Source organism: Scyliorhinus torazame, chromosome 15 (genome assembly GCF_047496885.1).
Source record: "Scyliorhinus torazame isolate Kashiwa2021f chromosome 15, sScyTor2.1, whole genome shotgun sequence".
Taxonomy (NCBI): Eukaryota; Metazoa; Chordata; class Chondrichthyes; order Carcharhiniformes; family Scyliorhinidae; genus Scyliorhinus; species Scyliorhinus torazame.
Genome location: NC_092721.1, coordinates 175760443 through 175786620, shown reverse-complemented (window position 1 = coordinate 175786620; position 26178 = coordinate 175760443). Strand labels below are relative to the sequence as shown.

General features: G+C 44.1%; 1 protein-coding gene across 2 annotated transcripts in view; it reads left to right on the top strand.

Moving 5' to 3' along the window:
- The window catches only part of ucp2 (uncoupling protein 2), a 30564-nt gene extending 5637 nt beyond the window's left edge, over positions 1-24927 (top strand). For both annotated transcript variants that reach the window (XM_072477142.1, XM_072477141.1), the window contains exons 3-8: positions 5976-6204; positions 6918-7125; positions 9153-9350; positions 16817-16918; positions 23636-23816; positions 24347-24927. In XM_072477142.1, coding sequence (XP_072333243.1) covers positions 6079-6204; positions 6918-7125; positions 9153-9350; positions 16817-16918; positions 23636-23816; positions 24347-24446 — 915 coding nt within the window. In that variant the 5' untranslated portion in view covers positions 5976-6078 and the 3' untranslated portion in view covers positions 24447-24927. The remainder of the gene's footprint in view (positions 1-5975; positions 6205-6917; positions 7126-9152; positions 9351-16816; positions 16919-23635; positions 23817-24346) is intronic.
- The last annotated feature ends 1251 nt before the right edge of the window (positions 24928-26178 follow it).

Below are 26178 nucleotides of genomic sequence, written 5' to 3'. Positions count from 1 at the left end.
AAGCAGATGTGACTTTCATTTCAGTCCAGCCCTAGCAACCGAATCAACCAATTGTGTTCCAGCTCTTCCATTATTCATCACCTTTTGTGTTCTCCCTGAAGCAATCAGATACTGCTTGACGCAGTATCTGGTGGTGACAGATTACCTTTTATCTTCTCGCCAGCAATACTGAGACCTTGAATGTGGTTTGGAACTAACAAGAGAACAAATGTTTTTCAACAAAAAAACGAAGTGAAGGAGAACACACATTTCTGGCGATTATGCAGGCCAATCAATGTTTATAATGTTAAGAGTGCAGAGAGAACCATCTTCAGGTCTAGAAACTGTGGAATAAATCCGTGTTGGTAAAACTGGGAGGGCATGGTGAAAATACATTTTAAAATAGATCAGAAAAACCAGTACGGTGAGCTGATCACATTTTGAAGTGTGGGGGAGGGGTGGAGGACAGTGCGAGGTTAGGGAATCAAGAACTTGGGACTTGTGGGGTCTGGTCCCAACCAAATGCTTGGCATGAAGACGGTGGCTTGCTTCTACATTCTCAGCCCCCCGCCTCCCCCTGCCGCCACAGTAGAACTTTGCAGATGAAGGATCTACCCTTGCACATCCTCCCGTAAGAAGTTTTTTAAGGTGTAGATTATGGCCTAAAGTTACAAAATTCAAACTGCTTGAAGAAGGAGGCATTCATGTTTTTAAAGGTTGATTGCAATGCTGTGTTGGGAGGCCAAAACTGGAGAAGCCCGAGTGACAGGGTGGTGGAGTTGGAATAGCAAGCAACAGGAGGCTCCTGGTCATAGCTTGTACTTGCTTTCCATCCTTGTACCCCATCAGTTTCTGCATTTAATAGGTTATCTTCTGCCATATCTGTCTCTACGAATTCTGCCATCTCTCCTCTCTACATTAAGACCATGCTCCTTGCCCAGAGTGTTTCTGATCTGCCTTACATATTTTGTACCATCAAGTGTGATGAACATTTCTGAGTTGTATTCTTTTACTTTGCCTTTCTGTCTGTTATTTACTTTTTGGTCCAAAATGCCCTTTCATTCCTAATTTTGTTTTCCCAATTAAGGGGCAATTTAGCATGGCCAATCCACCCACCCCACCATGTACATCTTTGGGTTGTGGAGGCGAGGCCCACGCAGACATGGGGAGAATGTGCAAACGCCACACTGACAGTGGGCCGGGATCAAACCCGGGTCCTCAGCACCTTGAGGCCCTTTCATTCCTACGCTAATTTTATGTCCATTGTTAATCTCTGTTTCAGCAGGATACTGGTCACTCGACTCGCTTACCTTTTTGTGATGAGTATCTGTTTTATGTTTTTACCTTCCCAACTTTCCAATTCTACTTTCTGAAGAAACTGGCTCGATCAGGGGTAACAGATCCACAGGCATTGGTCACCTCCACTAATTTGCCCATCGCCCATTCTTCATGCGTGTTCCTCATTGAACGTGCTGGAAAACTATTCTGCTGTGGAGGCAGTCAAAACCGATGTTGCCTTTCAACCGATACCCACCCGCACTCCACACAATAGTGCATTAGAGGACTGTGGGATAACCAGGGCGAAAAGAATTTTAATTGCCATACCTCTCTGACTAATTATTGTACAGTGACTACCACTCTGGTCTGAATTTTGCGTAGAGGAAACGTGAACTGAGTTCTATGATTGTCCAGTACTGATGCGTATCAAATACTGGGACAATATAAGGCAAATACAATCGCCCTTAATAACAGATTCATATAGTGTATTCTGATCAGAAATTTAGCATTTTGTTTATTGTCACCTGTACCGATGCAGCATGTTTATCATCCTGATCAGAACAACACCTTGGTTGTTTTTTGTTTTTGGACAGGCCATCCATAACGGGCTTGCCTGACTTTGCACGTAAATATTTTTGCTGCAAAACAGATTCCTTGTGCAACTCACATTAACGATCTTCAGGGAAGGTTTTCTTAATGACGTGCTTACACAGCTGGTGGCAAAGCCCGGAGTCAATTTGTTGATCTGGAAACTAGCACGGTTCTTGTACTATATTTGAATATGGCTATAAAGGAATGTTTTCAAATCCTCTTTTGAACTGGAAACCTGAAATGAAATAGCTGTTTAAGAGAGGATTAATGAAACCTAACCGGATGGGTAATAAATGTTGGCCTAGTCGGCGACACTCTCATCCCGAGCTGGAAATCCATCTTGGATCCATCGGCATCAATGGAGAGCAGATACATTTGACTAGTTCTTTCCAAAACTGAAATATGAAGGGAAAGACTGATTTAATGCAATAATAAGGGGCCATAAAACTAGGGCACTCAAACCCAGAAAGCTCTTTGATGACAGGATATAACCGATTGCCTCAGCCAATTAATCAAAATAATAATTGAAAAAGAATGGCAAAGGAACTGGGTGGTCTGAGGAAATAGAATGAATGGAGAGGGAAGAGGAATTTGTGGATTGGTTTGAGTCTGGCTGGAAGCTCACATTGAAGGGTTGAGAGATGAGGTGTAGGCTAAAGTATGAAAATAAATCTATATGTGGGGAGGGGGGGGGGGGGGGGGGGGGGGGGGGGGGGAGTGGGTTGATGTTCTAAATTAGTATTTTTGCATCTTTCTTTACTGAGGAAGAAGCTACTGCCAAAGTCGAAGAGGAGGTAGTTGAGGCACTGGATAGCCCAAGTTGTTGAGATGTTGGAAAGCTTAGCTGTACTTTTCCTTGCATTTAGTTAACAATCACCAGGACCAGATGAGATGCGTCCAAGGATGCCTCTGGAAACAAGGCTGGAATTGGAGGAGGCACTGACTACAACATTCCAGTCGAGGGGAGCAGGGGACTGGTTCATTGTGAATATTACAACTTTCTTCAAAAAAAAAAAAAGATGCAAGGGTTTTTTCTCTTTCCCCCCCCCCCCCCTTCAGATCTGCTTTATTTTCTACACCAATATCGTACACCCCTGTAGACGAGTTGAGCTGCTCCAGAATCGGTCCGATTTCCAGCTCTGACTCGCTTCCCGCGGTCGATGGGTCTTGGAGTGTCCCTTAATTTTGTGGTGTTTTTTTTGGTAACTGGATGTGGCTGTGTCTCTTTCCGTTGGACAATTTGCGACAAAATCTGCAGTCGTTTGGACACGTGGATTAATTAAAGGAAGTCCAGCATGGATTTGTTGGATGCAAATTATTTAACTAACGTAGCCCGAGATTTTTCTGAAGAGGACGTGGAGAGAATTGATTGTGGAAATGCGGCTGATGTAGTGTACACGGGCTTCCAAAAGGCATTTGATAATTTACCACAATGGGCTTTTCCGCAAAGTTGACGCCTGAGGATCAAAGGGGACAGTGGCAGTACAGATAGAAAATGAGAGATATACTGTCTGCCAAGGAATTGGTTCCTCTTCTACAGTTATGTTTTTATTAATGTGCACTTGTTTGTGACCAGTAACAACAGTTTCCAACACGACACCATTACGTCAACTTAAATAACCCATTACTCAGCTACATTCCGGTCAGCACTCTGCGTGGCAGCTCTGAAATAAGCTTGGCAACCTTGCAAATCACATGTTTTAAAGGGGAAGTGCTTCAGCACCTCCTGGGTATTACGCTCCCAAAGGAAGCTGATGAAAGAAAATAGTCAGCAGATGGTAATTTTAAAATTTGGATTATCATTTAGAAATTGTATTGTGGGAGATGTGCAACTTTTCAAATAAAAATGAGAAATTCTAGCTGCCAACCTGGTGGTACTCTGTTATTATCCTTGCACTTCCCTGATGATGAGGGTGACCTGATTTTTCAGTGGTGGCAAACCCAGTACTTGGCATCAGCTAAATCCTAGCCACAGTCCAGCACCTGCACAAATGGGTTGCATACGTCGCTGCATAATCCCTTATTAGTCAAAATACCCGGCTTGTTTCTGGTGCACATCTTGGCAGCAGAGGGAGATTTAACAGTCTTGTAGGTAACAGGTACTCCTCAGCCCCTACAGACGAGATGTTTTGATCTTCTATACAGGATACTTACCGTATGATTATTCCAATACTGTACAACAAAACGACTGCCACAATTTTGTTCTCTAATTCATTTCCCCACCACCATTAACTAGAAGACCTTCCAAGTTGTAAAAACAATGAAACCCGCATACGATGTGAATGGTTGGTTGTATTCTGTGGTATTGCCCAAGGTTTAGTAATGGGACCGTTGCTGTTTTTGACAGACCTTTGATGGTTGGCACTGTTTTAAAACTTATAGGTGATGTGAAACCTGGGCGTGCCTTACACAGTGAGCAGGCTGGCGTAATTGATGCACACATGGCTGATGCCAATACAGCATAGAAAAGTGTGAGGTGATGCATCTCGACAAATGCAAGTTAAATGGTACAGGAACCAAAACCGGGGATTGTTTTTGTCAAATCGAGGCAGGACAGGATTTTTTGTTTTAAAAGGGTTACTAAAGAAGCATGCATGATCCGAAGTGCTGCAAACTTTATCACAAAGTACCAGTTTGGTTTGGTCCTTGCAGCAGGAGCATTGCTTAATTATAGATATAATACTTCAGGAAGGATGTTTGAAGGTTTTGGAGAAGAGATGTACTAGAATATTTCCAGGATTGAGGGATTACAGTTTGTGAATAGACCAGGGAAAGCTGGTGTTGCTCTACTTCAGGCACCGAGGACCTGTGGCCCTCCTCCTCTGGGTACCAAGCCGTAAGAGAATGTTGACAACCATGGACTTCCAGATTAATTGGTCTGTGATTATGTTTTGCAAAGTACTGCAGTGGGTTTGCTGTTGCCTCCTTGGTATTGCTGACCAGAAAACACTCTCACACCTGGACATATTGGAAACCACAGTTTCTGCCTGCCATCAGACATATTGGAAGGATTGACAAGCTGATAATCGACCTGTTTGGCCACGTCATAGATGCACCTTTCAAGGCCATTAGGCCTTGGAAGTGGGACTTTAACTTAGATCTTCTGACGTAGAGATGTGACTACTGCACCTCAAGACCTACCATGATTTACAAAAATTGTTTAAAGTCGTACGCTAGTAAATAAACCGTTTCCAAAGGCTGAAGGTTTCATAACCAAAGGCTCCAGATTTTGAAGTTATTGGCAAAAGAACTGTAAAGCAACCAGAAGTGAAACTTCACAATGCAGCGAGTGGTTAGTATTTGGACAGCATTACCTGATGAGGGTGCTATAAAGGTGTTCAGTAGTACCTTTCGAAAGGGATGCAAAAGTGCAGGAATTTGGGAAAGGGTCGGAGTGTAACTGGGCAAAGAGCAGGTTGGACACGGATGGCTTCCTTATTTGCTGCATTATTTTACGATGATGAATATTAGTTGCAGCCATCAACAATAAAGTTAATAAACAGTCATTTGGATTCAAAATGTTGTTGGTGTCCTCACAAATCAATGGTTTTTACTTGAAACCCTGTTATTGCAATTGCTTTGCTCAAAATATTTGCTAATTCATTTAAAGTTAACTTCTCAACAACTGGTTTGTTAGTCATTTGCGCTCAATTCCCGTACCAGCCTCCCCGAACAGGCACCCGAATGTGGCGACTAGGGGCTTTTCACAGTAACTTCATTTGACAATAACTTGTGACAATAAGCGATTTTCATTTCATTTTCAAATTCTAACCAATAAGAGTAGCTCAATTTGTTGAAGGCAAAAATTAATTTTGGGGGGGGGGGGGGGGGGGTGGAAAAGATCCTAATAAATGGAAGCTTTCAAAAAAAATGCAGCTTTGTTTTCTAAAGTAAAAGGAAAATCATACAATTACGCATCCCATTCGGAGTTGGAGCTTCAGTTGCTGGGGCTGTCAAGAGTAGGGTTCAAATCTGCTCTCGAGACTCACTCTTGTGGAGCTACGATGCAGATGCAGGGTACCAGTTCAGTTGAAAAGGTGTTTCTTTACTTTTTGGTAAGTGTAGAAACTAAATTATTGCTTTGTTTCTCTCTCTCTCTCTCTCTCTCTTTTCCCCCTCCCACCCAGGCTCGGGCAGAGTCCATTTGTCTTGTTGATCACTATATCGCAATCCTGCAAGACACGGCAGGATTTATCTCATCACTCTTCGCTAATCATAACTTTTCTGAAAATGGTTGGATTCAAACCGACAGATGTTCCTCCAACAGCCACGGTGAAATTTCTTGGTGCTGGAACAGCTGCCTGCATAGCTGATCTGTTCACCTTCCCTTTGGACACTGCTAAAGTCAGATTACAGGTAAGGTTCCCAGAAATTCCCATCCTAGTGTATGTTTAAGCTTGGACTAGCATAAATATTGGACTAGCATAAACATTGGCATTTCATCATCTGATATGATCTGGTACATTGTTGTGAATTCTTCGCTTTCAACCTTTACGGTGACATTACTAACTAGCTTTTAAGATGTGTCAAAAGCAATGAACACTTTTTTGCCAATATTTACTCAATAGACTTGTTCTCATTGTCTTTTAAGCATGTGTGGAGTTTATTTTGTCCCAATTAAGGAAGAGCGTTTTAATTCCCGGTTAAAACCATTATCTAGGCCTCAGATTCTGCCATTCTAATGGACCCAGTATTAGCTGTGTATGTAGAGAGTTGACACCAGGGCACCTGTTCTCCCACAAACTGAACTAAATTGGTCTATGTATTCAAACAAATAACTGGGAATTACCAATCTTGTCCTGGCTTTGTGTTTAGTGCATGTGCCCACATGACTTCTTGTCAACGAGAAATAGCAAATGATGAATCTTTCTGCTCCTCAAATCTCTACTTACAATATTTCTGTATATGTAATTTTTTTACAAATAACAGTTTACAAGCCCCGAGCTGGAATTGCCCTGTGATGACCCAAGTGCTGGATCTGGGATGCCTAAATATTAGACTAGTCTACATGTGAGATGGGCTGAGCCCAAATCACAAGTGCCTGTTCATCCGATTTTTGTCCTGCACAGATTCAAGGAGAAGTGAAGTCTGCTGCAGAAGTAGCCACCGTAAGGTATAGAGGTGTGTTTGGCACTATGGCTACAATGGTTAAGACTGAGGGAGCGAGAAGTCTCTATAGTGGCCTGGTAGCTGGTCTCCAACGTCAGATGAGCTTTGCTTCAGTGCGCATTGGACTTTACGATTCTGTGAAACAGTTCTATACCAAAGGATCTGAACGTGAGTACAGCTTATTATAATTGACTAATAAAATATCATGTCTTGAGTTGTTGCCATTTAATGATGGTTAGAATGAAGGATGCTTGACTTCCCTGATAGGGTAATCGTGTGGCTGCTTTTAGTCCCACTTAAAATTAATTTCTTGACTAGGCCACTCTGCAGCATAAATTTTTAAACCAACTTTGGATTGCACAAGTGGATTATTTCAGTCTCCTTTTATAGTAATAACTGGTTCTTGTGCCAGTGTCCTGAAGCATTTTGTTTTTTGAGTGACTGACACCACCCGGTTGAGAACCTGGCCAGATTTTTCCATATCTGGTCTCCCGGGTCCTATCGTTTGTAACCGGCCTGGGAGGCTAGGTTTTGCAAATCTGTTTAATTTACCTTGGTTGGCAATGAAGCTGGTGAAGAGGAGACCAAAGGGTTGCAAACAGAAGAGTGAGTGGGGCAACAATATGCCAAGTTTGGGGGGGGGGGGGGGTTGTTCACTTTTGGTTGTGAGAATAAGGTGAGCAGAATATTTGACTTGTGAAACTGTGACATCTATGTCTTGGAGAGACATGGGTGAGTTCATACAAGGAACTCTCAAAGTCAGCTTGCAGAAGCCATTCAAAAGAAAATGGTAGGTTGGCCTTAATTGCAAAAGGGATGGAGTACAAGAATAAAAATGTTTGCTACAGCTCGACGGGACTTTGAGACCACACCTGGAAGTAATTCTGTGCAATCCTGGTCTCCATATTTGAGGAAGGATAGACTGGCATTGAATTGAAGGTGGTACAGCAAAGGTCATTTGATTGGTCCCTGGGCTGAGAGTTGTCCTATGAGGCTGGGTAAATTGGGCCTCTGCTCTCTTGGAGTTCAGAAAGAATGAGCGGGTTTGACAGTGTTGACCGGCTCCATCCCTTGCCAGCTGGCAAATCTAAAACAGGGCAGCAGAGTCTTCGGATAAGGCGGTCGATCATTGAGGACGGAGGTGAGAAATTACTTCCCTCAATGTTGTGAATCTTTGGAATTCTCTGCCCCAGAAGTTTGTAGATGCTCCATCGCTGAATACATTTTTTAGAAAGATTTTTGACTCTGAATTGAGGACCCTTGAGCCTGCGGCACCATTCATGACTGACCTTTTTGTGGACTCCGATCCACTTACCTGCCTGCTCACCTTAATTCCTTCACTGTTCAAAAATCTATCCATCTTTGTCTTAAATACATTCAACGAGGTAGCCTCAACTGCTTCACTGGGCAGGGAATTCCATAGATTTACAACCCTTTGGGTGAAGAAGTTCCTCCTCCACTCTGCCCTAAAGCTGCTCCCCCTCATTTTGAGGCTATGACCCTTAGTTCTAATTTCACCTACCTAAAGTGAAAAATCCCACCCTGCTTCTATCCTATCTATCCCCTTCATAATTTTATGTTTCTATCAGATCTCACTCTCGCACACACACTCTCACACACTCATCTACTTAGTCTCTTCTCATAAGCCAACCCCCTCAACTCCTGAATCAACCTAGTGAATCTCCTCTGCACCCCCTCCAGTGCCAGTACATCCTTTCTCCAGTAAGGAGACCAAAACTGTACACCGTACTCCAGGTGTGGACTCACCAGCTCCCTACACAGCTGGAACATAGCCTCCCTGCTTTTAAACCCAATGCTGCTCTCAAAGAAGGGCAAAATTCCATTTGCTGCCTTAATTACTTGCTACACCTGCAAACCAACGTTTTGCGATTCATGTACAAGGACACCCAGGTCCCTCTGCACAGCAGTATGCTGCAATTGTTTACCATTTAAATAATAGTCCATTTTGCTGTTATTCCAACCAAAATAGATGACCTCACATTTACGAATATTGTACTCCATGAGAGGTGGGGAGTTGTGGAACAGGCTTGACGGTCCATTTGATCTACTGTTGATGCAGATTTCTCATCCTGCGCTTTGACTAATGTTTCGTTTCAGGAAAATTCCGAAACCACTGTTCGCTTGTTTTGTTTTTGTATGACCCATTTTGTTCATATGTGGTTGATTTCTTTTAGATGTTGGTGTTGGCAGCCGCCTACTAGCTGGTTGCACCACGGGAGCCATGGCTGTGGCCTTCGCCCAACCAACTGATGTGGTGAAAGTAAGGTTTCAAGCGCAAGCAAATATGTCCAGTCAAAACCGAAGATATAATGGCACCATTGAAGCCTACAAAACCATCGCCAAGGAAGAAGGTATCCGTGGGTTATGGAAAGGTATGTATCCTGTACAGCCTCGCTTTATTTGGAGCGAACATGCTGTCTAGCTGTTCTGCTAACGGGCAGGTTGTCGATCACTTTTTTTTTTTTTTTTTAAGCTGTCCGCAAAGAAAATGTGTCAAACTAAGGACTTGATTTTGTTCCCGAAACCTGAACCTGCTGCTGGGTTGGGAGATTCAGAAATATTGGCAGCAGGACCCTGGGGGAGATTTTGGAGGGCAGTGGGGGCGGGGAATATTAACTGGCCACCTCCAGAAGCCCTGCCTAATTAAGGATGGCAGACATGTTCCACAACTTTATATAAGAGGTGGCAAAAATCTCCAACCTTTTTTTTTTTTTGGGGGGAGTGATCCAATTCTATATTAATAACCCCACAGCAAACCCAAGATAAGGTGAAATAAAAGAGATGGTTTATTTTACACACAAAACGTGGGCACTTTTTACACATTTTATTTTTGCATTCTTACATTAAAAGAGGGATAAAGGGCAGCACAGTGGTTAGCACTGTGGCTTCACAGCGCCAGGGTTCCAGGTTCGATTTCCCCGCTGGGTCACTGTCTGTGCAGAGTCTGCACGTTCTCCCTGTGTGTGCGTGGGTTTCCTTGCTCCGGTTTCCTCCCGCAGTCCAAAGGCGTGCAGGTTAGGTGTATTGGCCATGCTAAATTCCCCTTGGTGTCCAAAAAGGTTAGGAGGGGTTATTGTGTTATGGGGATAGGGTGGAAGTGAGGGCTTTAAGTAGGTTGGTGCAGACTCTATGGGCCGAATGGCCTCCTTCTGCACTGTAGGTTCTGTGTTCTAAAGGAAACATAGAAAATAGGAGTAGCAGTAGGCCATTCGGTCCTTCGAGTCTGCTCCACCGTTCATTATCATGGCAGATCATCCAACTCTGTAACCTGTCCTTCCCCCATATCATTCAATCCCTTTCGCCCCAGGACCTCTGTCTAACTCCTTGAAAACATACAATGTTTTGGCCACAGGCCGACCACTCTGATGAAGAAATCTCTCCTATCATTCTAACTTGTTTACTCCGTATCCTCCGACTGTGACCCCCTGGTTCTGAACTCTCCTACCATCTGGAACGTTCTTCCCACATTACAATGGGATGAGAGAAGAACTAGCTAAGGTAAACTGGGAGCAAAGACTTTATGGTGGAACAGTGGAGAACCTTCCAAGTGATTTTTCACAGTGCCCAGCAAAGGTTTATACCAACAAAAAAAGGAAGGACGGTTAAAAAGAGGGAAAATCGACCGTGGATATCTAAGGAAATAAGGGAGAGTATCAAATTGAAGGAAAAAACATACAAAGTAGCAAAGATCAGTGGGAGACTAGAGGACTGAGAAATCTTTAGGGGGCAACAGAAAGCTGCTATAAAGAAGAGTAAGATAGATTATGAGAGTAAACTTGCTCAGAATATAAAAACAAATAGTAAAAGTTTCTACAAATACATAAAACAAAAAAGAGTGACTAAGGTAAATATTGGTCCTTTAGAGGATAAGAGGGGAGATTTAATAATGGGAGATGAGGAAATGGCTGAGGAACTGAACAGGTTTTTTGGGTCGGTCTTCACAGTGGAAGACACAAATAACATGCCAGTGACTGATGGAAATGAGGCTATGACAGGTGAGGACCTTGAGAGGATTGATATCACCAAGGAGGTAGTGATGGGCAAGCTAATGGGGCTAAAGGTAGACCAGTCTCCTGGCCCTGATGGAATGCATCCCAGAGTGCTAAAAGAGATGGCTAGGGAAATTGCAAATGCACTAGTGATAATTTACCAAAATCCACTAGACTCTGGGGTGGTCCCGGCGGATTGGAAATTGGCAAACGTGACACCACTGTTTTAAAAAAAGAGGTAGGCAGAAAGTGGGTAATTATAGGCCAGTGAGCTTAACTTCGGTAGTAGGGAAGATGCTGGAATCTGTCATCAAGGATGAAATAGCGAGGCATCTGGATGGAAATTGTCCCATTGGACAGACGCAGCATGGGTTCATAAAGGGCAGGTCGTGCCTAACTAATTTAGTGGAATTTTTTGAGGACATTAACAGTGCGGTAGATAACGGGGAGCCAATGGATGTGGTATATCGGGATTTCCAGAAAGCCTTTGACAAGGTGCCACACAAAAGGTTGTTGCATAAGATAAAGATGCATGGCATTAAGGGGAAAGTAGTAGCATGGATTGAGGATTGGTTAATTAATAGAAAGCAAAGAGTGGGGATTAATGGGTGTTTCTCTGGTTGGCAATCAGTAGCTCGTGGTGCCCCTCAGGGATCAGTGTTGGGCCCACAACTGTTCACAATTTACATAGATGATTTGGAGTTGGGGACCAAGGGCAATGTGTCCAAGTTTGCAGACGACACTAATAAGTGGTAAAGCAAAAAGTGCAGAGGATACTGGAAGTCTGCAGAGGGATTTGGATAGGCTAAGTGAATGGGCTAGGGTCTGGCAGATGGAATACAATGTTGACAAATGTGAGGTTATCCATTTTGTTAGGAATAACAGCAAAAGGGATTATTATTTAAATGATAAAATATTAAAAAATGCTGCTGTGCAGAGAGACCTGGGCGTGCTAGTGCATGAGTCGCAGAAAGTTGGTTTTCAGGTGCAACAGGTGATTAAGAAGGCAAATGGAATTTTGTCCTTCATTGCTAGAGGGATGGAGTTTAAGACTAGGGAGGTTCTGCTGCAATTGTATAAGGTGTTAGTGAGGCCACACCTGGAGTATTGTGTTCAGTTTTGGTCTCCTTGAGAAAGGACGTACTGGCACTGGAGGGTGTGCAGAGGAGATTCACTAGGTTAATCCCAGAGCTGAAGGGGTTGGATTACGAGGAGAGGTTGAGTAGACTGGGACTGTACTTGTTGGAATTTAGAAGGATGAGGGGGGATCTTATAGAAACATATAAGATTATGAAGGGAATAGATAGGATAGATGCGGGCAGGTTGTTTCCACTGGCGGGTAAAAGCAGAACTAGGGGGCATAGCCTCAAAATAAGGGGAAGTAGATTTAGGACTGAGTTTAGGAGGAACATCTTCACCCAAAGGGTTGTGAATCTATGGAATTCCTTGCCCAGTGAAGCAGTAGAGGCTCCTTCATTAAATGTTTTTAAGATAAAGATAGATAGTTTTTTGAAGAATTAAGGGTTATGGTGTTCGGGCCAGAAAGTGGAGCTGAGTCCAGAAAAGATCAGCCATGATCTCATTGAATGGTGGAGCAGGCTCGAGGGGCCAGATGGCCTACTCCTGCTCCTAGTTCTTATTTATCCTGTCTAGTTCTGTTAGAATCTTAAAGGCTTCTATGAGATCTATCCCACTCACCAGCAAATATAATTCTAACTCCATATCCCTTTGTAAGTCATCCTTGATAAACCTTCACTGCACTCCCATAACTAGAACATGCATCAAAACAGCACACAATATTCCAGGTGTGGCCTCACCAAGGCCCTGTATAATTGCTATTGTACTTTAATCTTTGTGCTGTGAAGGACAACATACCATTTGCTGTCTTCACTGCCTGCAGTTACTTTAAGTGACTGGTGTACAAGGACACCAAGGTCTCTTTGCACATTCCCCTCTCTCAATCCAACCTCTCATTTATCCATGTTATACTGCGTTTTCCCACTCACTCAGCCTGTCCAAACACATTGAAGCAACTCTGCATCTTCGTCACAAGTCATTTCTTCTCTCTTCTCTCTCCCCCCCCCCCCCCCCCCCCCCCCAGCTTTTTGTGATCTGCAAATTTGGAGATATTACATGAGTCCCTCATCTAAATCATTATTATACATTGTGAATAGCTGGGGTCCTTGTACTGATCTCTGCAGTAACCCACTAGTCACTGCTTGCCACTTGGAAAAAGACCTGTTTAGTCCTACTCTATTCCTGTCAACTAGTTTTCTATCCCTCTCAAAACACTACTCCCAATCCCACTGCTTTAATTTTACACGCTGGTCTTTTATGTAGGATCTTGTCAAGTCCAAATAAACCACATCCACTGGTTCCCCTCCTCAACTCTAGTAACATCCTCGAAGAATTCTAGTAGGTTTGTCAGGCTTGATTTCGCTTTTGTGAATCCGTGATGACTCTGTCCGATCCAGCCACTTTTCCAAGTGCTCTGCTATTAATTCTTTGATAATGGACTATAGCATTTGCCCCACTACTGATATCTGGCTGACTGGTCTATAATTCCCTGTTTTCTCTACCCCGGGAAGTAATGCCTGCTACCATCCATGTAGGAACTGTTCCAGGATCTTGAAAGATCTTAATGCAATCATTATTTCTATGGCCATTTCCTTAAATACTCTGGGATGTAAATTTGATCAGGCTCTAGGGATTTATCGGTCTTTAATTTTATCAATTTCCCCGAAACCATTTCTCTACTCTACTAGAGAGAAGAAGTTTAAGAGGTGACTTAATTGAGGCATACAAGATGATCAGAGGATTGGATAGGGTGGACAGTGAGAGACTTTTTCCTTGGATGGTGATGTCTAGCACGAGGGGACATAGCTTTAAATTGAGAGAGAGATAGATATAGGACAGATGTCAGAGGTAGGTTCTTTACTCAGAGTAGTGCGGGCGTGGAATGCCTGCAACAGTAGAGGACTCGCCAACACTAAGGGCATTCAAATGGTCATTGGATAGACATATGGACGATAAGGGAATAGTGTAGATGGGCTTTAGAGAGGTTTCACAGGTCGGAGCAACATCGAGGGCCGAAGGGCCTGTACTGCGCTGTAATGTTCTATGTTCTACTCGTCCTGATTTCCTTTGGTCCGCTCTCTCTGAACCCTGTAGTCCCCAACATTACTGGCTCCCCAACTTTTCTGGTGAGTTATTTGTGTCATCCTTTTGTGAAGACAGGACCAGTTGGTCAACCATTTCTTTGTTCTCTATTATAAATTCCCATTTCCGACTGTAAGGACATTTGCCTTCACCAACCTTTTTCCCTTCACATACCTAAGGAAGCTTTTTTGTCATAAATTTAAGAACCCAATTTTTTTTTTTTTCCAATTAAGAGGCAATTTTAGCATGGCCAATCCACCTACCGTACATGCCTTTTGGGTTGTTGGGGTGAGACCCACGCAGATATGGGGAGACTGTGCAAACTCCACACAGACAGTGACCTGGGGCTGGGATTGAACCCGGGTCCTCGGTGCCATAAGGCAGCAGTGTTAACCACTGTCACCGTGCCGCCCTGCTTATGGAAGCTTTTATAGTCCGTTTTCCACCTTGTACTCTATTTTCCCCTTCTAAATCAATCCCGTTGTCTTTGCTGAATTCTATACTGCTCCCAATTCTCGGGTTTTTTTTTCTGGCCAATTTGCATGCCTCTTTTTTTTTTTACCTCTAAATTCCCTTGTAAACCATGGTTTGGCCACCTTTCCTTGCTGCCACACAGGAATGAACAATTGTTGCAGATCACTCTTTGAATGTTTGCCATTACCTAGCTACCGTCATGCCTTTTAAGTAATGTTTCCCAATCCATCATAGCCAACTTACACCTCATATTGTTGTAGTTCATTTCATTTAGATTCAAGACCCTAGTCTCGATCAGCTATTTCACTCCGAATGATTCTGATTCTACCATATGGTCACTAAACCCCAAACGGCCTTGCACAATAGATTTCCAATTATTCCTTTCACATTACACTATATCTAATCTAGGATGGCCTGTTCGCTAGTTGGTTCCTCAATGTATTGGTCCAGCAAACCATCCTGGAACAAAAACAGAAAATACTGGAGAATCACAGCAGGCCTGACGGCATCTGTGGAGAGAGAAGGGAGCCAACGTTTTGGAGTCTGGGTGACTTTGTCGGATTTGTCCCAGGAATCTGAAACCTCCCCCTCGCACGGTCAGGTCACAGACCGTGATCAAAATAATTATGGTTTCGCGCGGGTCCAGTAAGTCTATGCCCACTGACATTCTTTAGGTCCAGCAGAATTCTTGGTCTTGGTGTGAGGAACCTAGTTGCAGATCGAGTCCGTTGAAGATGCAACAAAGTATTGTATCCTGGAGATTAGTTCTGGCGGAACAGCGGTTAGCACTGTCACTCAGCGCCAGTGGGACGCGGGTTCAATTCTAGCATTGGGTGACTGTGTGTAGTTTGCATATGCTGCCCGTGTCTGTGTGGATTTCTTCCGGGTGCTCTGGTTTCCTCCCACAGTCCAAAGATGCACGGGATAGATGAGGTAGCGGGGATAGGATGGGAGAGTGGGTTAGGTGGGGTGCTCTTTTGGAGGGTTGGTGCAGACTTGATGGGCTGAATGGCTTCCTGCACAGTAGCGACTCTATACCAGGCTCTTTCTGGAGGTCCGACTTTGAGATAGAGGTCCGACGCAGGCTCAGCGTGGAACCTGGTTTTCTCTTTGAGGTTATACTGCAACTGGAGATAAAACCCAAAAGCTGTAAAATTTGAGCAGCTCAAAATCTGTTTCATGTGACGGGGTGGTTTCAGGTTCTGCTTTTCAGTCAACGAAGCCCCTGGTTAAAACCCAAAGTATCTTGAGCAGGTAAGTGTAGAAGCATATGCGCAACGTTGGAAATGAGGAGTCATAAATAGCTTTGCCCATGTCCGTAGCTGCCTGGTGCAGGCGTCTTGTCCACTATCCTTTTGTGTTGGCTTGGCTGGAATGTTTATACAATGAAGGAAGTGTTACATTTCATCCTTTGTCCATTTTAAACTTCCAAAACTACCATGTGGTCAAGGGCGACCATTTTATCAGTCCAGCATTTTCTTCATTTTTATTTTTATGAAGTAGCCAGGTCTTTCCTTCATGTCTTCTGATCATGGCAGTGTCCTTTATAGGCACTTTAATTGGCTATCTACCAATGGAGGGTAGGTAGCAGTCAGCATGCCCCCACCTCCTTCAAAGCAGTTTACATGAAAATACAAAACCGTTTGCATGAAAATACACAGGAGGCAGGAATAAGCCTAGCGGCCTGCCCGATTCCAGTCCTGACTCAAATGAAAACTTCTAAGTGGCACAAATTAGAAATCTGCTATTTTAATTCTCAAGCTGGAATTTGATTTTGAAGCTTGGTTCTCTTTTTGTGGCCTATCCTGTCAGCTGTCTTGAACCTTGTGGTGGTATGTATTAGGGGTAATACGGTACACCATGATGCCGAGGGGCTATTGGTGGACAGATACTGGGTCCTGATTGGATCTGCTGCCTACTGGGCTCCACCCAGAAAGGTGGGGTTTAAGAACCCGGTTTCTCCCAGCAGCTGCATTCTGTAACTGAGCTGCTGGGGAACAAGTCTGCTCAATAAAGCCTCGATTGGGTTCTCCACGTGGACCTTTTTAGTAATTGACTGACTGTGAAAATCTATTTAAAATAAAGTACCTTTTTGTGTTTTGAATCGGGGAGGTTTTGGAGGGGTAGGAGGGAAAGATCTCAATTTCTTAAACACTAAATTCTAACCTCGATTGGAATGAATATTATTAAAATCAAGATCTAACTTGTTTCTGCAGGGACCATGCCAAATATTGCCCGTAATGCTATTGTGAACTGCACTGAACTCGTTACCTATGATCTGATCAAGGATTTGTTGATGAAGAATGGTCTCCTAAGTGGTAAGTTTTCGAGAGATTCTCTAATATGCAAACCATCAGAATGTAAGTAACTCTGAACTAGTTGTAGTTTAATGAAGTGGAATTTTCCAGTTTGGATTGAGCTCGTGTAAGGAATCTATTCAGTTTATCAATTCAATGAAACTGGAAGCCGGTTTTGACATGATGTCAAGTGTGTCACTTGCATTGACATTGCCTTCTGAAATCTAATGTAACTTTTGCTTATAAAGAGTAGCACAGAAAGAGGCTCTTCATCACGTCCGCATTGACCATCAAGAACCTAACTATTGGCATCTATTAAATATGGCGGCCGATAACCCCGGCTGAACGTGAGGATCTGCAGCCCCGCTCGGTACAAACTGGCTGGTCCAGAAAGCTCTTTTCGGAGTCTGAACATTTAAAAGGTTTGAGACTTCCGCTGACAGCGGACGGGAGGCAGCCGCACACTGGAGGGCTCCCACTTGGGAATAGAAATTTCGGAGTCTTAACGCCCGGTCCCGGGGGCAACTGAGGCTGAAAAAGCTGTAAGAAGGCACGGAGGCGAAATGTCCAGGTTTGGGAGAAAAACGGCCGTGAAAAGGGGGTTAATGAAAGTCTGCCGGTGAGTGGAAAAGTCAGCGCAGGAACTGTTAAGGAAAGCAGAGTCTGGAGCACCAGGGGAGGCCGCATTGCTCACAGCAGAAGAAATGACCAAGGTGATGGCTGTGGAACTTGAGAAACAGTTCACAAAACACATGGAAGCGATGAAGAAGGAGATGGGGGCGGTATTGAAAGTGCTGGTGGAGGTGGCGATTGCCCCGGTGAGGGCGGCGGTATCAAGTGCCATGGCGGAGGTGCGGGAGCATGGTGAGACACCGAAGGAAGTGGTATTATCGCAACACAGTGATCAACTCACCTCGATGGGGGAAGGGGTTGCGGAGGGTGATAGAGACCAACCAGGGTCTGCGAGCCAAAATGGAAGACCTGGAAAACAGATCCAGATGACAGAATCTGAGGATTGTGGGTCTGCCCAAAGGGGTGGGAGGCCGACGGAGTATTTTGCCACGATGTTGGCGAAGCTATTGGGGGAGTGGGACGATCCCTCTCTGAGTTGGATCGGGCACATCGGTTGTGGAGGCCTATACCAAAGGCGAGTGAGCCACCAAGAGTAGTAACTGTGTTTCCTTAGGTATAGCATAAAGGAGAAAGTCCTGTTTTGGGCAAAGCAGAAGCGGGTGGTGCAGTGGGCTAGAGCTGGTATACGCATATACCAGGACTTTACGGTGGAGCTGGCGAGGAGACTGGCTGCCTTCAGCCGGGTGAAGAAGGCACTGTACATCAGCAAGGTGCAGTGCAGCATAATATATGCAGCTGAGGGTGAACTACAAATCCAAGGACTTTTATTTTGGGGCGGCGAAGGAGTTTGCAAAGGCAGAAGTACTGTGGCAGAATTGAGAAATGGGACTGAGCAGGTCATGTACCCATGTAACTTTATTTTTTCACCGCGTGATGGTGTATGTACTAAATGAGTAGACGCTGTATATATTTGGACGAGGGAAGAGTTGGGACTTCATTTGCAATGATGGTTCTTTGGGACTTGGGTGTGTAAGCGGGGGTTGTGTGCTAAAGGGATTTTGTTTTTTCTAGGACCTGGGCGGGGGCCTCCACACTGGCCGGTTTAAGTTCGCCAGTGAGGGGGAGGGGTGGGGGGGCTGCTGCTGTGGCCATCGGAGCCTGGTAGAACGGGTTTCGGTGAGTCTAGCCGGGGTGAAAGGTTGGGGGGAGGATTTTACAAGAGGAAGTGGAGGGAAGGAGTATGGGAGGAGGGGGGGGGCGGAGAGAGAGAGGAGGCAAGAGAGAAAGTGTGTCATTCACGGTACTTTTTCGGGGATTGGATGGCGTTGAATATTAGGGGGGGGTTGGGGGGGGTGGACTATATGTCAATGGTGGCAATTCCTGATTCCTTTTTTAATTTTTTTTCCACCTTGGGAGGGTTTGTTTTATTTGATGCTTATATTGTCAGGTGGGCCGTTGTTTGGGGGGAGGATGGGATCGTTGTTGTTAATAAGGGGATTGACATTGTATTCGTTACCGTTTCTGCTTGTTGGTGGGGTGTAAATTCTGTAGAAAATGGACAATAAAAAAGACCCTAACTATTCTAATCCCATTTTCCAGCACTAGGTCTGTAGCCTTGTGCTAAGGCATTTGAAATGCTGATCTAAATACTTAAAGTTGAGTGTTCCTCCCTCTCCCACCTTTTCAGGCATTGAGTTCAAGATTCCAACCACGCTCGTGGTGAAAAAGGTTTTCCTCCCACCCCCTCTAAACTACCCATTATACCATGGGCAGCACAAATGATTAGCACTGCTGCCACAGCTCCAGGGTCCCGAGTTCACTTCCGGCCTCGGGTGACTGTCTGTGCAGAGATTCTTCTCCCCGTGTCTGCATGGGTTTCCTCCGGGTACTCAGGAGTTCCTCCCACATTCCAAAGATGTGCAGGTTAGGTAGATTGGAAATGTGAAAATTGCCCCTTAATGTTCAAAAGGTTAGGTGGGGTTACTGGGTTATGGGGATAGGGCAGAGGTGTGGATTTGAGTTGGGTGCTCTTTCCAAGGTCTGGTGCGGACCTGATGGGCTGAATGGCCTCCTTCTGCACTGTACATTCTCTGATTACCTTAAATCTATGTCCCCTGGTTATTGACCGTTCCACTGAGGGGAAAATACCTTTCTGTAACCCGATCTATGACTCTCATAATTTGATACACTTCAATCAGGTCCCTCCCTCAGCATTTTCTGTTCCAGGAAAAACCACTCCAGCCTATCCAGTTTCTTTTCATAGCTGAAGCGCTCCAGCCCAGGCACCATCCTGGTGAATCTACTCTGCACCCTCTCCAGTGCAATCACTTCCTGAAGTGTGGTGACCAGAACTGCATGCACTACTCCAGCTGGGGCCGAGCCAGCGTTTTTATACAGATCCAGCATAACCTCCCTGATCTTCTATTCAATGACTCGGTTAAAAAAGTCAAGTATCCCAGAGGCCGCCTTAACCACCAACCTGGCCTGCTGTTTTCAGAGGTCTGTGAACACAAGAACAAAAGGGAGAGAGTAGCTAAAATAAACTTTGGTCCCTCTAGAGGATGAGACTGGGAAATTAATGGGGAAACCAGGAAATAGCAGAGACTTTGAACAAGTATTTAGTCTCTGGTCTTCATGGGACGAAGACATGAAAAGCATCCCAAAAATATGAGGAAGGTAATTTGTACATAGAGTTCTCCCTCTTGTGTACCCGAACAGGCGCTGGAAAGTGTCGACTAGGGGCTTTTCACAGTAACTTCATTACAATGTAAGCCTACTTGCGTCAATAAAGATTATTATAAAAAGAAACGTCTCTATCCTCGGGTCTGAAAGGAAATGTCTGCAGAGTCGGTGGCTGCATGGGCTGTAATCTTTCAGAATTCCCTAGATTCAGGAAAGGTCTCTGGATTGGAAAGATGATTGGCAAGGTGTGTTGAGCTGAGGAGTTCGGCACGGGAGAATATTGGGCCAGTCCAGTAAAAGGGGTTGGCATTTGAAGTCTTTTGACGCTCCCTCTTGAGGTCCTGAATTCTCTTGCTGCATAATTTTCAAGTTGGTGGAAAATTAAATTTACCAGAATTAAATCTCTTCAAAAATTAACATTCTGGCTTCTTATTCCTATGAATTGGGAGTGTAATTTCCTACCCGAATATAGTTGGTGCTCATCCAGTATCTTTATTGATATTGCCTGTTTCATTTTGTCAGCATTTAGAAAATGTATAAAATACCTTGTGCAATTTATAATTGTTCATGGAGGCTGAATAGGATTTTCCAGTTTCCCGAAGCAGGGAGAGCAGTTCAGCTGCCTGGAGGCAGGCACCCAGTGGCAAGTCTGGGGGCCAGCACTCCCAAGGACCTTCCCTTCCTATATGGGTGTGGATGCAGACAAAGGCTACCCTGTAGGGGATTTCCCCCAACCACATTGATGGCCTGGCTGCTTTTTCTGTTTAATTTTAGTTAAGGTAGCGCTTCAAAGTGGAATTCTGTGCCTTCCACTATGGCGAGTTTGCTGAGGGGGTTATTTAACCAGGTGGCAGGTAGGGATGCTGCTTTCCTACTTCCACTGAAGTCCTTGGTAGCAAGGCCTGTGCCGGCCTTCCTGTGTTACTACTAAGACTAAGCTGGCAATTGATGTGGTGTTAAGGGGCCTCGCCCTGCCATTGCTGGTGTTAACCCAGCAGCAGGTGGGGGACTTGCCATGTGTGATTGCTTACAGGCTCTGGGGTGGGTCCTTGATGGAGGGGGGGGGTACACTGAGAGCCATCTCTTGTTCATACCCACTAAAACTTCCCAGCTAACCCTCACTACTTCTGGCTTTGGATCCAGTGACAATCCGAGGCCTCAGATGTTGTCTCGGAACCTCCGCCGTGAGACTTCAGGTTTCGACTTTCAGAAATCTCTTGGAACCTTCTCCATATGTAACAGATTTCTTTAGTGCACACACTTGTGCCAATCGTGTGTGGAAAGATGCTGACATGCAGACATCCCTTTCCTGTTTGCTATAATTAAGCTTCCCCAAAAATGAATGTTCTGACTTCTTGTTCTTCTAAAGCAACCGGTGTTGTCATTTCCTACCGGAATACAGTTGGTGCTCATCCAGTTCTGGTGAAATTGATGCAACTTTTGATGTTGCCTGTTCATTTCACTGGCATTTAGAATATTATACAATACCTTGTGTCATTATGTCATTTATAAAGTATCTTGTGTGACAAATATGATCCCAATTCAGTGACTTGTATTATTTATTTCTTATCAAATTTGAGACACTTTGATGGATGGAGGATTCCAGAGCTGGCACCAGTTAGGAATTAGGAGGGTGGGAGATTTATTTATAGATGGGACATTTGTGAGCTTGGGAGCATTGGAGGAAAAGTATAAGCTGCCCCGGGGGAACTTCTTTAGGTATATGAAGGTGAGGGCGTTCACAAGACAACAGGTGAGGGAATTTCCATTGCTCCCGACACACGGGATCCAGGACAGAATGCTTTCAGGGGTGTGGGTCGGGGAGGGCAAGGTGTCAGATATACCGGGAGATGAGAGAAGAGGGGGAGGAGCTGGTGGGCGAACTAAAAGGAAAGTGGGAAGAAGAGCTCGGGGAGGAGATAGAGGAGGGTATGTGGGCTGATGCCCTAAGCAGGGTAAATTCCTCTTCCTCGTGTGCCAGGCTTAGCCTGATTCAATTTAAGGTGCTACATAGAGCGCACACAACGGGAGAAAGGTTGAGCAGGTTCTTCGGAGTGGAGGACAAGTGTGGGAGGTGCGGCGGAAGCCCGGCAAACCACGCACTTGTTTTGGTTGTGCCCGGCACTGGAGGGGTATTGGAAGGGAGTGACTGGAGTGATCTCGAAGGTGGTGAAGGTCTGGGTCAGACCAGGCTGGGGGTTAGCTCTATTTGGAGTTGCGGATGAGCCGGGAGTGCAGGAGGCGAAAGAGGCCGATGTTGTGGCCTTTGCGTCCCTAGTAGCCCGGCGTAGGATTTTACTCGTGGAAGGAAGCAAAACCCCCCGGACTGGAGGCCTGGGTAAATGATATGGCGGGGTTCATTAAACTGGAGCAGATAAAGTTTTGCCCTGAGAGGATCGGCTCAAGGGTTCACCAGGCGGTGGCAGCCATTCCTCGACTACCTAGGGGAACGTTAGAGGGAAGATAGATGACCAGCAGCAGCAACCCAGGGGGAGGGGGGGGAAAGTTTTATTTTTATTTTATGTTAAATGATTAGTTTACCATGTTGGTTAGCGATGTTACATACACTGTTAAATTTTCTTTTTTCTTTTTTATTTTTATGTTTGTGTAAGGGGGAAAAAATTGTGATCGAAAATTTTCAATAAAATATATTTCAAAAAAAAAAAAATTGAGACACTTTGTGTTCTGATTCAGATCTTGGCAGTCTGAGCAATTTATAATTTCTTTTTATCAAAAAAAAAAATAAAAAATAAATCAACCTGATGTACTTTTTGTTATATGCGACCATTGCTATCTTTTTGTGCTTTAAATATTTGCATCCAGTCCAATTGAATGTTTAGAGAGGTGAACGATAGTTGCTTTATTTGATCCCTGCATGTAGAATGGGAGCATGCACTACTACCCTCCCAATGGCCTGTCTGGCTATAGTACCAAGAGTACCCAATTCTTTTTTCCAATTTAAGGGGCAATTTAACATGGCCAATCCACCAAGCCTGCACATCCACGCTGCCACAAAGAAAATGTGCAAACTCCACACGGACAGTGACCTGGGACCATCCTTGGCACCATGAAGCAGCAGTGCTAACCACTACGCCACCATGCTGCCCCAATAGCCAACCGGAATGAATTGTCTTCCTACAGCAGGAAATGGTGGCTTTGAAGTAGGGGGTGGTCAATGGTGATACTTGGGGGTGCTGTGATATGCACCTGGGCCAACACCAATAAGCAACTAATCTGATTAATAGGAAATGCCCTGATGTCCGAGTTATATCCATTGATGGGGTTTAATGCAGCCATCAAAGTCTCTAAATTTGAGGTCAATGTTCCAATCTTTTCAGTTGCTTGGAATTGTCTATTTCTATTTTTAATGGCTCCATATCTAATTTTGAGGAATGTTCACATAAAAGGCAGTTGACTTTAACAAAGTTTACTCTGAACTGGTGCAATGTTTTCCCAACCTTTGTTTCAATGTCTTCCCTACAGATAACCTTCCATGCCATTTCTCTTCTGCTATTGGTGCTGGATTCTGCACAACCATTATTGCTTCGCCTGTTGATGTAGTGAAGACAAGATACATGAACTCTGCCCCTGGCCAGTACGGCAGTGCCTTAAACTGTGCAGTAACCATGTTTACAAAGGAGGGTCTTACTGCCTTCTATAAAGGGTAAGTACTTATCACTAATGTTTATAACCTGTTAAAAACACAAATATTGGCTCATGCTTGCATTTGGTAGTGGATATCCTAAACTTAATTTGGGGTTGTACATGTTGGCGAAATGAGGGTTGAAACTCCGTACTTGGGTTGCAAATAGAACACTGGATCTGGAGGGTAATGGAAGACAAAAACAAGGAATCTGTTTAGCAGATCATCAGCAATTAGGAAGTGGAGAGTTTAAGAAGAAGATGGGTGGGGGGGGGGTGTATTTTTGATATTCCACCAAACTAATTTATAATAAGCTGGTTTGTATCTGAGCTGCTTTTAAGCATGCAATATTGCGTGACTTCAACATATTTGCTTAAAATAGATTCCAGTTACTTGCATCTAGAATAATCTTCATTAAATCTAAATCTTTATGGGGTTGTGAGCGAACAGTACAGCTTCTAAATGTGCAAGTGTAGTAAGTAAGCTTTTGAATGTATATCCATGCATTTTTTTTGTACTAGAATCTAAGTGCAATTATTATTTGATTCCAGGTTCATGCCATCATTTCTGCGTCTGGGGTCGTGGAACATAGTGATGTTTATTACGTATGAACAGCTGAAACGAGCTATGATGGTAGCTAGGCTTTCTTAAGAATCTTCTCTGTAAACAAAATAATGCCTAGTTTTAGTTGCTGAGTTTGCACAACTTGTATACCAATAATAACTTTTTAGTTCCTCCTACCTCTTTTTTTTCACTAGAATTTTTTGCATATTTACTCCAAGACCGGTTGTACAAATCCTTGGGAATGGTTTCAGGATTTCATATCTTTTAAATGTCCCATTGTTCTGTATGGTATTTAATTTCTTGGCTGATTTTCGCATCTACCTTTGGCACAATGTATCCATTTGCTTTCAACGTTCGTGACATTTGCTTTACCACAGACCGTACACTCACGCTAATTTGCAATTGTCGTGATGACAGTTTATCTTCTCCCCCCCCCCCCCCCCCGGCCAAATAAATATGATACACCAGCAAACAGCTACTCTGAACATTGTAAATTTATGTTAAATCTATTAGCAGTTGGAAAATCTCACTTGTGTGGAATAAAGTACCACCTTGGGAAGAACCTCGATCCCCAGTTTGGAGTAATGTGCTTGACTTTATAACCCTTTTTTAACAACAGTACTGTTGCTGTTCTATTTAAAATAAAACATTCTTTTTATAAAAAAAAAAAAAAAAAATATGCCTCCTTGTCTGAAATAAAACTGATTCTCATGCTAAAGTGTATATAGACTGTTTCTTTTCCCTCCAGGTTTGTTCTTTTGCAGCTTTCGATTTGATAAGTGCTCATTTTTGAAAGAATTTTTAAACTTGGTCTCATTATTTTGTTTGTATAGTTGTGACCCCCCCTGGTTATAATCACAGAAAGAGACCATTCGGCCTATCGTGTCCATGCTGGCCAATGTGAAGCCATCCAGCCGAATGCCATTTTCCTGCTCTTGGTCCGTAGTAGTACAGATTATGGCATTCCCAAGAGGCAGAGCATTTCCCTCCTATCACCCTCTGGCTGAAAGAATTATCCATCAAATGCCCCCTGGTCCTCCAACCTCTTGCTGTAAACCTATGCCCTGATATATATATACCTCTTGACCAAGGGCCTTCCTCTCCACTCCCATCAGGACCCCTTATAATTGAAGCAGATGAAATTAGGTCAGCCTCTTGGTCTCCTGTTCTGTTCTAAAGTAAACAATTCTAGCCTAATAACTCACGGCCAGACCACATCCTTGTAAATCTGTGCTGAGTGACTGTTGATGCTGTCAGACTTGATAAGTATATTCCGATATCCACCATTCACAGTCCAGCATTCACAGTATTTTATTTATTTTTTAAAAAAATATTTTAATTCTCCTATTTTTCATCCAAATTTACACCCACCAACAAACCATCAATGGTAACGAATACAATGTCAACAATCCCTACCTCTCAACAACCCTCAACATTTTAAATACTAACATCAAAGAAAAGGAATCCACCGTCGCCCCATGCATAGTCACCAACAACCTACACAGTGCCTGCCCTAGTGTTCAACGTCATCCAACTCTTGAAAGGGCATAATAAACAAAGCCGATGAATTGTAGAACCCTTCCATCCTTCCCCTTCCATCCTTCCCCTCAACTCAAACATCACTTTCCCAAGTGTTTAAAAACTCCAATTCCCCCCGCCACACCAGGGCATAGGCTGGAGGAGCTGACCTCAACCACAACACGACCCACCTTTGGGTGATCAACAAGGCGAAGGCTGACTTCCGGTTGCGGCTATGCGGAGCTAAGTCGCACATTCGGCGGCTCCCGCAAAAATGGACTTTTGGACTCTTCGGGGCCCC